The sequence below is a fragment of the Myotis daubentonii genome, chromosome 6 (assembly GCF_963259705.1).
Source record: "Myotis daubentonii chromosome 6, mMyoDau2.1, whole genome shotgun sequence".
In the NCBI taxonomy this organism is placed as follows: Eukaryota; Metazoa; Chordata; class Mammalia; order Chiroptera; family Vespertilionidae; genus Myotis; species Myotis daubentonii.
The window spans coordinates 82,885,227-82,897,730 of NC_081845.1; the positions used below are offsets into that span (position 1 = coordinate 82,885,227).

Genomic DNA, 12,504 nt, shown 5'->3' on the forward strand with positions numbered 1-12,504 from the left:
TCTCACCTTAAGCTCAGAGCTGGCAAGGAGAACTGATAACTAATGATCCTGTGGTCTTAGGAAAAACCACATGGTTCAGGTCCTTGGTTGGTGGGTATCTAGTAGGATAATTTTTAATGAATATGCTATTAATGCATAAAAATATAAATTCCATGGGTCAGGATTTTATAGTAAGGAGATGTAAGTTAAATTAACCAGCAACATTCAAGTGAAAACTCCTATTTATAATCTTTCATTGCTATCTAGGTTCAAAAACAACGCCTGCAAGCTGGAATGCTCCTGTGAGGACTGGTGAAAAATACCCACTGGTTGTTTTATCTCATGGTCTCGGAGCATTCAGGTAAAGTTTGAGAGGTTGAACAATTTCAGCCATGAGGGATCAATGTATTGCCCCAGCCCCAAAAGAAATAGCAGATTTTGGAGTGTCATGCAGGCCCCTATCCTGGAGGAGTTGGGGTTCCTCAAGAATTGGCTATGATCTATTATTGATCAGTCCGAGCCCTGTCTTTTCCACCTACCAGCTCCTGGAGCCTAGCCTCACAACAGAGGAGAGAGGGTGTTGCATTTTTGGCTGTTGTCCTTCTGTATTACAATATTTATACTCTCAGAATCATCCACTGTGTTAGTTCAGGGCCCCTGAGAAATAGACACCAAGATTGGATTAGCTGTGAAAGACAGTTACTGAGAGAAATGCCTATGAAGGATAGAGGGGACGGATCAGGAAGGGATGGGGAGAGGCTTCAGATCGTGATGCAGGGTGCACATTTGGGAAGGAGATGAGAAACAGGGGTTTATAGTTGCTACTATAGAACACGGGTATGTCACCTGGTATGTGGCAGGGCTTTAACTTTCCTAAAGGTTGTTTGCGTATGAAGCCTCAGACTGTAGCGTAGTTCTAAAAGGCCAATGGAAGGAGTGCTTGACCCAGTGTTGTTCATCAAAGGATCCAGAGAGGTCGGAGCTGGGTGGGCTCTTTAGTTAACTCTGGTCTCAATAACGTGATATCTGAGTGGCTTATTTTTATGATCACTACATCCTTTCCACTTTCTTCTTATATCTTCTCATCTGCCTTCCCTTCCTCCACCTCAGAGAATTATGCAACTTTCAGAGAATAAAAGGTAGCTTTTAGCTAGAAAACAGATGGGTAGCATCTGCAGTAAGAAATGATTTTCAGCTCTTTAATTGTGGTCTAGCTATTTATTTGATTAGAATCCCACTGCCAAATCCAGCCTGCTACCTTTTTCTGTAAAGTCATATAAGAACACGGTCATTTTACACATTGTCTGTGGCTACTTCTGTGTGATGACAGCAGAGTTGAGTAGTTGTGACCATAATGTATGGTGCACAGAGCTGGACAGATATACTGTCTGGCATTTTGCAGAAAAGGTTTTCTGATCCCTGTGCTAGATTATTGTCCCTAAAGTTCCTGGATCTTCAAGGGTAGAAGACATAGTTCCTCCCTCCCTCCTTTTTATTCTTTATGGACATTTTCTACTGAATGTATGATATGAGAAGATTGTACAGAATGAAGACATGGAGGGGGGTTACAAATGCAGTGGATTTGCACGTGACTGTTAAACATCTTACCCTATCAACAGCTGACATGCTCAGTATTGACTCTGTTTTAGACATTATTATAAGTACTGAAAATGTACTAATCTACTTAATCCTCAGAATAATCCCACTAGATGCCGTTCTGTTATAGCATCACCCTTCTACAGATAAAAGAAAACCAAGGCAGAGGTAAGATAGGTGACTTATCCAAGGTCGATAGCCAGTAAGTGGTGGAACCAGGATTCAAACACAGTGGCAGGACGATAGATCCCATTCTCTTAAGCACCACACAGTACTGCCTTCCTACACACATTATCTTATTAAAACCTTACAGCAAAGCCTTTATCAGTCCCACTTGACAGGTGAGGACAAAAAAATCAGAAATGTAATTACCTAAAGTCATGTGACTGGTAAGTGGCAGAGCCACAATTAATACTCAGAACTCTCAAAGGCCGTATTGATAATCATTGCACCTGGTTTCTCAGTCTTGCGACTGTTGATGTTTTGGGCTGGATAATTTCTTGTTGTGGAGGTAGGTGGTCCTGTGTATTGTAGGATGTTTAGCGGAGCCTCTACCCACCAGATGGCAGTAGCACCCTCCCCCAACTCATGATAATGAAAATGACAATAGATGTCAAATATCCTGAGGGACAGAATCGCCTCCCTTTAAGAACCACAGCTCTCTGCTTTACTCCAGGGCACTACTCCAGGGTGTAACAGCCCAAGTTACTAGTAAACTCTACCTTGTAATCATGACTGGCAGTTGAATGCTCCCCTCTTTTTGTTTTGAAGGACAATTTATTCTGCAATTGGCAATGACCTGGCATCTCATGGGTTTATAGTTGCTACCGTAGAACACAGGTATGTCACCTGGGATGTAGCTAGGGTTTAACTTTCCTAAAGGTTGACAGAAAATGTTGGGTGGTCAGCGATGACTATGTGGTAAGAAACATGGGAGACTGAGATAGCTCTTCAAGAATTACAAAAGCAGCTAACATTTCTAGAGGGTTTATTTTGTGCTGTATTTGCACAGCGATGACTGTATGATAAGAAACAAGGGAGACTGAGCTACTCCTTCAAGAATTACAAAAACAGCTAACATTTCTAGAGGGTTTATTTTGTGCTGTATTTGCACACCATCATGTAATCCTCATAGCCACCCTATGAGGTGGCTACCATTATCACTGTTCTAAGGAGGAGGAAAAGGAAGCCAGCAAAACGTTATCTGCCGAAAGCCACACAGCTAGTAAGTGATATTGCTGGATTTGATTCCAGGAGGGAGTTTTCAACGTGGCCTCCAGGAATTGGGAAGATAGAATGGGTTGAGTTTACTCACAATGATGTCTTTTTCTTAGAAGTCCCTTCAGGGCCTTTTTGATTCTTTGTTTAAATACTTTTATTGATTTCAGAGAGGAATGGAGAGAGATAGAAACATCAATGCTGAGAGAGAATCATTGCTGGGCTGCCTCCTGCACGCCCCCCACTGGGGATCAAGCCCACAACCTGGGCATGTGCCCTGACCGGAATCGAACCATGACCTCCTGGTTCATAGGTCGATGCTCAAACCTGAGCCACACAGGCTGAGCATGATTTTTTTTTTTTAAATGCAGTATAGAGGAAGAAAGGGAAGTCAGGAAGGTCAGAGTGACTTTGAGTCAAGGGTGGGAAAGAGGAACGTGGGTGCGATGGGGAAGTGTAAGTAATTGATTCTGTTTGTGTTGAAGAGATGGATCCGCCTCTGCAACGTACTATTTCAATGACCAGTCTGCTGCCGAAATAGGGAACAAGTCGTGGCTCTATCTCAAAACCCCACATCAAGGGGAGAATGAGGTGCTTCTACGAAATTCGCAGGTACACTGCGGTCAGGGCAGGTGGCGTGGGGACTAAAACGCACAGGCAACGAGATGGCATTTGCTAATTTAGATTTATACTCGGCAAGCTGTGCTCCTTGCACTCATACTTCCCATTGCCCAAGATCCATCAGCAGGTTCACTGAGTAATACAATCCCCTTAGTGCAGCAGTTCTCAACCTGTGGGTTGCGACCCCTTTGACCGTCAAACGACCCTTTCACAGGGGTCGTCTAAGACCATCCTGCATATCAGATATTTACATTACGATTCATAACAGTAGCAACATTACAGTTATGAAGTAGCAAAGAAAATAATTTTATGGTTGGGTCACAACATGAGGAACTGTATTTAAAGGGCCAGAAGGTTGAGAACCACTGCCTTAGTGACATGTGTGGGTCATTGTGAAATCAAAGACAAGCAAAATTCTGGGAAATGACCATGAATATACAGAATTCTTTTGCATTACAACTTCTCATTTTAAAATCTCAAGGTAGATTCATAGTCCCTTAAGAAAGACTACTTTTCAGAGAGGGAGTATAGCATAGTATTAAGAGTCTAGGGCCTTAGGATCCTACTTTGTACATTTGAATCCTGGAGCCGTCACTTTTCAGTGGCGTCATCTTGGACAAGTTAATTTACTGTCCCTGTTTTGCTTCCATGTTTTCTCAGTTACAAAATAACGAGTACTAGTGTCTTTCCCACAGGGCTGTTGGGAAGATTAAACGAAATGGAGCACACTGGCTCCCGCCCTGTGACGGCTTTCCTGAGGGTGCTTTACATATGTTATTGCATTGAATTCCATCCAAATGTCGCTGGGGTAGTAGGCAGCATTAGACAGTAAAAGGAAGCGCAGAGAGATGAAGTCATCCGAGGTCACACTGTGGCTGAGCAACCGAGCCGGGATGTGGCCCCCACAAGGCTGGTGCCTGCGTCCTGGTGCTGGGCTGTTTTCTAACCACTCACTGCTCAGACATTGCCAGCTTAAGTAGCTGACCATTGCTGCCACACGCAAGCTCTACGCAAACGTTACAATAAGTTGTAAAGTATTACAACTTTTTACTTTGTCATTTCCTTCTTCTAATAATCATATCAGGTGCAACAAAGAGCAAAGGAGTGTTCCCAGGCTCTCGATGTGATGCTTTCTGGAACACCGGTGAAGAATGTATTAGACTCAGAGTTCGATATGCAACAGCTGCAGGTGAGCTACGAAAGCCCTTTTCCCTGTCCTGTAGTTCTTAGCTCTTTATTCTCTAGAGTTTGCTTTTCTGCTGTCATACAGGGTACAACATGATAAAGAGCTGCAAAAAAAAAAAAAATTACAGGTGAAGTGTTAGGACAGAAAGAAATGCATTAGGTTGAACTGTATATACAGTTGCCAATAGTCAGTCTACAAAAATGGCAGTTCCACGTGGTTCAACTTAGCACCTCTGGTAGAAGTACTGTAACTTCTTGGATGGCTTCTGCATGTTTTTGAGCTTGATCCTGGAAAGCTGGTCCACAATTTTTAGATACAATGTTGGGAGGGAAAAAATATGACACCAAGTGAAGAACATAGACAAAGACTCAACAGTGGGTGTGGAGGGTGGAGTACAGGGAGTAGAGGCACTTGAGTTTAAGCATAAGATGATGGTCGCCACTCTCTCTCTTATCTCCATGCCTTTGTACGTGTTATCCCCTTGGCAACGTGACTCACCCTCCACCCTGACTAAGTGCTGCTTAATTTTCAACTCAAGTCAGGAAGCACCTCCTCTGAGAGAAGCTTTCTTGAACGCACTGCCCAGCCCTGGCCTGGATTGGCTATCTATCCTGGCTACTCCTTGCTACCACTCCATTGTATTTGCATCATGCATCTGTATTTCTTTCCTTCCCAATAGGCTGTGAGCTCACTGGAAATGAACTACAATGCCTAATACAGAGCAGGCACTCAATAAATCCTCATGAAATGCACAAAGTGTTAAATATGAACTGGGGAGAGGGAGAAATCAGCATTGATGATGTTTTAAGTGTGGGTGACTGGGAAGACCATTAAGTTCACTTCTGAACTTTTACAAATGCTTACCATATATATGTGCGGATATATTTGTATGTATGTATTATGTGTGTGTACTATATGTGTATATTTGTATATGTGTGTATTTCCTTTATAAGAAATCAAGGTGTATAACCATGCCCATGAATTGAATACTAATTGCTTGGTTAACAAAATCATTCACTCTATTTTTCTGACAACCTGTGAGATAGTTATCAATTCATATCATGCTTTTTCACGTAGGACTCCATTGATAGAGATAAAATAGCAGTAATGGGACATTCTTTTGGTGGAGCCACAGTTATTCAGGCTCTTCACGATGACCGGAGATTCAGGTAAGAGAATGAGGCGAAGAGACAGAACAGTAATTTATTGGAAGAGGGGGAATGATAACCCATGTGAAATACAATTTTATCAAATTCTTAGTAAGGAAGGGACCCTTTGAGGCCTACAAGTCTATTCTTGTGCCTCTATTAAATACTCTCTATGAACTTTCCTAAGCAGAAAATATCTGATTTCACTGCTGTTAAAAACTTTCCCCTCCCCACATATTTTCCCTCATACTTATTCACCTGTTTGAGGGCTTAACATTTTCACTTGGAAATGTACCTTTATATACACATTTTATCAGCAACATAAGATTGTGATAATAATGTAGCCATCTTATAGTCCAGATTTCCCTAGTAAGCAGGGCATTTTTAATTATTTTTTCATTTTTAATTTGGAGTGAGGTCTGAAATACTCCGGTGTTCTAACATAAGGATATATTTTCTGCCTTGAAGTACTTCATCCCAGACTGGTGAGCTCACGTAGAGCCCACCGTATAGAAAGGGAGGATCACTTGTGAAACTCCATCTCGAATTCTTAAAATCTGTTTCAGTAGAAGGGGTTTCTCTTCCTTAGTCCATTTAGCACATAAAACAGTGTCCAAAATGTCATGAAACATAGGATAAACTGACTTGTAAAAAGAAAGTTAGTAACTGAGAGCATCTGTATACTATAAACAATAAAATAAAAAAATAAAGAAATGAGAAAGTTAGTAATATTTCCAGAGATATGCCCATGTTTTTCATCAATGCCCAGACAATTTTCCAGGTACAGCACCTCTAATTATAAAGCGATGGGTCCAATTGTTACTCTAAGAAAAGATATAATAAATAGACTATGGAGTGTCCAGAAAGTCTGGAAACATAGGAGCAATAATGCGTGCAGGGAATTTTTTCAGACACCACAATTTTGAAGAAATCACTACTTTTCAAAAATTTATTTTGAAAATAATATTAAAATGAATGAAAATTTTAAAGATTATATATTGTTCTAAAAGTCCCAATTCCTAAATGCCTCCTAAAGAAAATGATTACATATTTCCACATCTGCGACCTTATAAAGCTAATCATATCTCCTTCTCACATGAAGCACAATACCATCATGGGCCAGTGTGGTGTGTCCATTAGTCCTGGCTTTAGTAGAAAGACCTGTATGTTTGCCAGTGTGTAACCAGCCTTCCGTCATCATCTCAACAAACACCTGCAGGTGCGGTATTGCCCTGGATGCATGGATGATGCCCCTGAGTGAGGAAGTATGTTCCAAGTTTTCTCAGCCCCTCTTTTTTATCAACTCTGAAGAGTTCCAATATCCTGCTAATATCATAAAAATGAAAAAATGCTACGCACCTGGTAAAGAAAGGAAAATGATCACAATCAGGTAATAGCAACTGACTTCATTATCTGAAATAGAAACTTGAAACTTGGATAAACCACAACAGATATCAGCCATTAAAGGACTGTTAAATTTGTTGTGTAGACTTTCAATAAGTGAGAATATTAGAAAAATCTCAGGTTCTAAGTGCATTTAGATTTACTCTTTTTAAAATGCAAATGTTCAAGTGGTGTTACTACATGTGACCCATATACTGATAATTAAAATGCACGCTAGGGTGCTTGCCACTTTCATGTAAACACAAGAGCAAGCTTACACATTTTGGGGTCCAGGCAGAGAAAAGTGTTCCATCACCAAGCTAGAGTAGGAACTCTTTAGGAAAAAAGTCAGAGCATCGGTTCAGACCAGCAATATGTTTACCTATTTGGGAAGAATACAAACTTATAAATTCCCCAAACTATAATGGGGCCCCCTAAGTGCTGGCAATATGCTTATATCATCGATGTGAAAAAGAAATCCCAAAAACGTTTTGGACTCACAATGGGATGTTACAAAGCAAAGATAGTGCTCATCCCTCTCCTATATGAAACGGGTTTATTTCCAGGGAGAAAATATGTAGTATAGGCAATGAGCACTTTGGGATCACAGAATGGAGAGGTCTTTTCCAACTGATGTAGTCAGAAAAGGCTGCTTGGAAGAGATGGGAGTAGAATTGGGTGTTGAAGGATGGAGAGAGTTTAGACAGAGCAAGGAAATGTCCAGATAAGGAAAGGACTTCAATGTAGCATATTTGCACGTGCAAGTCTAATTCTAAAGGAGAAATAGTATAGAATGCCTAACCTGTCCTTCACCGCACTTCCTTACTAGGCACTCTTTTTCTTCCTTTTTCTGCTAGAAATCTTGAAAGAATAGTTTATATTTAATATTGCATGTGCTTACTTGCACTTACTCTTGACTCCTGTGGTCTAGCTTCCCAAACGCCTTCCCCCCGCCCCACCCCCATGCTGAAGCTGGCCCTGACGAGGCTTTAAAAGCCCAGCAGTCTATGTGCAGTCTCAGCCTTTCTCTCTGCATCCATTCGATATTGTTGAGGACACCTAGTTCTCTTCTCCAGGCTACCCAGCCCTACTCTTCCCCTGTCATTTAGAGGGCTCCATCCTTCCCCCCCTCACCCTCTCCTTCTCCTTAGCCATCCTCTACTGTGGGTAGCATCCAGGCTTCTGCTTTTCCCTGACCCTGTGTCTACCTTCTTTATGAGTCCCATGCTCAAGTTTTGATTGGAATTCAGGGAAGAGTGAGCAGGTGCCAAGTGGTTCTGTTTTGAGTAGTGATAGCTAAGAGGATTCACAGTTTGCTTATAAGCAGCAGCAAAGTCGGGGGAAAAAAAGAATTGCATCATGTGGGGCCTGAAAAAAATGTATTTTAATTTGGTATTTCTCAGCTTGAGATTGGGAAATATGGGTAGAGCTGTCTGGCCACAAATTGGAAATGCATAGACTTTATATGTTATAGATGAAACCTTTAGCGTGTATGAGACCGCAAAGTGAGAAGAGAAATGGTCTGAGAATAGAACCTTGAGAAATGCCTACATTTTAGGTGAAGAGCCAGAAAAGAACAGAGTACAAGGAAAGGGGCAGGCATAATGTCAAGGAAACAAAGGGGAAAAAATGCAATAAAACCAAGTGTCAAGTGTCCCGGAGGTAATAGAAAATGAGCAATAAAAAGGCCATCCTATATGATGGTAGGCTGTTGGTGAATTTAACATGCAGCTTGGTATTTGGAAGGTGCTTACATTTTAAATAATACAAGAAAACATGTTTTCTAATCTACGTAATCCAAGGCTTAAATCCAAAGTGGCTTGATTAGCATCAAATAGATATCAAGTTAAGTGGTTGCAGTAAGGGAGCAGGCTTCTGGCTCTGAGTTCAACATATAACACATTCCATCTACTGAAATTGCAAGTATTCCAGCCCCTTAAAAAGCTGGAATCATTTCTTTTAAAGACAAGATGCCAAGCAAAAATAGGATCTTTGAATTGTTTATCTAGAAGGGAAGACAAATACATACTCTAGGATCCCTAAATGAACAGTCTGTGACCCTCAAAAATCATATCTAAGGAGATCAAATTGATAAATATTGTTTCCTTGGTTTTCGGTAAATAAGTCATCCAGGCCCTGGCTGGTGTAGCTCAGCTGGTTGGGTGTTGTCCTGGGCACTGAAAGGTCACCAGTTTGATTCCCTGCCAGGACACATGCCAGGTTGCAGGCTCGATCCCCTGTGAGGGCCTCCTGGAGGCATCCAATGAATGTTTTGCTCTCACATTGATGTTTCTCTCTCTCCCTGGCCCTTCCTCTCGCTTTAAAGATCAATTTAAAAATAAAAATAAAAAGTCAACCAGGCCCATATCTTTCCTGCACTCTAACTATAAACAATGTGATTTGTAAATGTCTCAATTATCTTTCAGGGGTTCAGTCCATCAGAATTTTGCTGACTTCACTTTTGCAACTGGCAAAACAGTTGGATACTTATTCACATTAAAAGGAAAAATAGACTCAGAAGTCGCTATGGATCTTACCAACAAAGCTTCGTTAGCATTCTTACAAAAGCATTTAGGTAAGAAACAAATATTCTTTCATTCCACAAACCAGATGATTCTCAGAACAAAACTGCCTTTTATTACAGCACTAGTCTCACGTTAAGTTTCCAGTAGTTTATAATTTAACATAGCCGTCAAATCAGTTTGAAAACTTGAGAAAATTTAATTTTGCAGCATTGCATACTATATATCAGACAGTAAGTGTACCCGTTAGAGCCAACAGTCTTCCTGGTGAGACTGGGGCAGGCTTCCATGTTGAGGATACTGTGCATGTTGCTTCCATCCCATCTCCTTCAGATGCAGCAGCTGGGCACAGGCTACCTTGTCTCCCTGAGCAATACACAGATTATGTAATTTGTGATGCTATGTTGCCACCTAGTGGCACTCAACTGTTCAACACTCTCAAAAGTTTAATGTTTATTAACGTTTATGTTTTACAGGACTTCAGAAAGATTTTGATAAATGGGATTATTTGATTGAAGGAAAGGATGATCACCTTATTCCAGGGACCAATGTTGACGTAACCAACCACCATGGCGCTCTACAGAATTCTACAAGTTTAGAGGAATAGAATTCAGATCAAAAGTGCTTTTTAAAAAGTCTTATTTTAAAACTGTTTGAAAGTGTGTGTTGTATGGCTATACCATAATAGTGACTGGAATTTGGATTAATTTTTTTCCTTTAAATATAAGGGGAGACTACATTATGTAAAAATCATACCAGCCTAAATTTTACTTTTACTAAGTGACCCTTTTTTAGTATCAAGTTAATAACTGTTTTTACATTACATTAATGAACAAGGATATTAAAACAGGCACAATGCCAATGAAAAAATTGTTGTAAGGGCATAACACTCCCTAAAAAAATAAAAAGAGATTTTCTTGCCTCTTTTTTTTATTATTTCAGCAACATGGTAATCTGGATAAAATTTGGCAGCACTTCCCTTTGATTTTTGGTCATGTTAAGAAAAATTAGGTCAAGCAGGTAATAAAGCCATTGTTCTACCACAGTGATACTATACAATTTGATACTATACAATTGAACATGATAACTAAGTGGGGCATGGACAAGGGTAAGATTATTGGAGACAGGGCAAGGGCAACATATTAAAGCAGATTAAAAGAAGTGGGTAATTTGTTTGCATTTTTTTTAATGGTTTATTCATGGTGGATTCTACTTATGAAAGAAAGGTGCATAAGACAGAGCAGAAATACCAGCTACATAACACATTCAGTTAGTTATTCACCAAAGGCAGGGTTAACTAAGAAAACATTCAGAGTGACTTTTAACTGCTTTATTTTTCAATTATTTTATTTATTTTTATGCTTTATTATGTTTTTAAATATTTTTTTTTACTGTTACTAATTTTTAGAGAGAGAGGAAGAGAGAAGGAGAGAGATAGAAACATCGATGAAAGAGAAACATTGATCAGCTGCCTCCTGCATGCCCCCTACTGGGGATTGAGCCAGAAACCTGGGCATGGGCCTTGACTGGAATTGACCCAGTGACCTCTTGGTGCATAGGATGGTGCTCAACCACCTAGGTCACATCGGCTGGTCTTCATTTATTTTTTTTAATAAATGTTTTTAATTATATAGGTAGTACTGGAAATAGAACATCACAATAAGTGGAGGGAAAAGAATACCTTAAACTAGTGGTTCTCAACCTTCCTAATGCCAAGACCCTTTAATACAGTTCCTCATGTTGTGGTGACCCCCAATTTCATTCTTACTAATTGAACATCATTAAAGCATAGTGATTAATCACAAAAACAATATGTAATTATATATGTGTTTTCCGATGGTCTTAGGCGACCTCTGTGAAAGGGTCGTTTGACCCCCAAAGGGGTCGCGACCCACAGGTTGAGAACCACTGTCTTAAACATTATGCACTTATATGTTCAGGAGTCAAGGGAAACATTTTTTTAGTTTCCTAAAGGGTAAAAACTTACGCCACTGCTTAGCTAAGTATATTTTGGTCTAAGTATGGCCTTGTTCTCTGACTTCTTTATAGTTAATTAAGCCTGTGTGAACAGGGATAATTAGTACTTGGTAAGAAGCTTGGTTCACTATGACTATTCCATCTCTACCCCTTCTGCCCAGTTACTCAGTAACTGTGTTCTGAAATGGCACTTCGGGCCTGTCTTAATGTGTTAAGGTGCACAAAGACCTATTTTGAGAAATTTGGTTTCTCCTATCCTATATAGCTATTCAGATTAAAAATGTTTAAATTCCTCAGCATGAAACTGCAGGCTTCCTGTAATCTGGCCCTAAAATGCCTTCTCTGACATTTCTCTCAGTAATTCACAACTATGTGGCCTACATGTTGAGCCAAACTTGTCTGTCCATTATCTCCGGAACAACCATATACTTACCTACCTCCAGTACGTTAAATGCAAAACCATCTCCTGTTTGCTTTTTGAAATTACACCCAGCTTTTAAGGTTCCCTATTCTCTTGATTCCCTTCGAGCTTCAAGGTCTGATAATGTTTCCTACGCAAACATCTTTTCCCCATTCTCATGTCGCAAACCTCATTTTAGAAATGAATAACCATTCCAACTGTATGGCTGTCCCCACTCAATAGCACCTCTTTCAAATCCTTTGTTGGTGACACCTGCTGCTGTGGAAAGAAGAAAATACCTGCTGAAAGGATCCAATGAGTTAAGGTTAAAAAAATCAAAATGCTAGTATAGTGCATACTGAACATCTTTCAGAGAAAAGAAGGAAATACCTATTAAATGCCTACTCTTTTTCAGGTACTTTATATAAATTATTTATAATCTTAAGAATACTGCAAGAAAGGTTTTATTATCCC

At 40.1% G+C, this 12,504-nt stretch overlaps 1 protein-coding gene across 3 annotated transcripts in view; it reads left to right on the forward strand.

Annotated features, from left to right (window-relative positions):
• The window catches only part of PLA2G7 (phospholipase A2 group VII), a 38,092-nt gene extending 27,517 nt beyond the window's left edge, over positions 1 to 10,575 (forward strand). For all 3 annotated transcript variants that reach the window (XM_059701502.1, XM_059701504.1, XM_059701503.1), the window contains 8 exons: positions 247 to 340; positions 2,347 to 2,415; positions 3,279 to 3,405; positions 4,499 to 4,603; positions 5,678 to 5,769; positions 6,968 to 7,138; positions 9,558 to 9,706; positions 10,130 to 10,575. In XM_059701502.1, the coding sequence (XP_059557485.1) occupies positions 247 to 340; positions 2,347 to 2,415; positions 3,279 to 3,405; positions 4,499 to 4,603; positions 5,678 to 5,769; positions 6,968 to 7,138; positions 9,558 to 9,706; positions 10,130 to 10,260 (938 nt within the window). In that variant the 3' untranslated portion in view covers positions 10,261 to 10,575. The remainder of the gene's footprint in view (positions 1 to 246; positions 341 to 2,346; positions 2,416 to 3,278; positions 3,406 to 4,498; positions 4,604 to 5,677; positions 5,770 to 6,967; positions 7,139 to 9,557; positions 9,707 to 10,129) is intronic.
• The last annotated feature ends 1,929 nt before the right edge of the window (positions 10,576 to 12,504 follow it).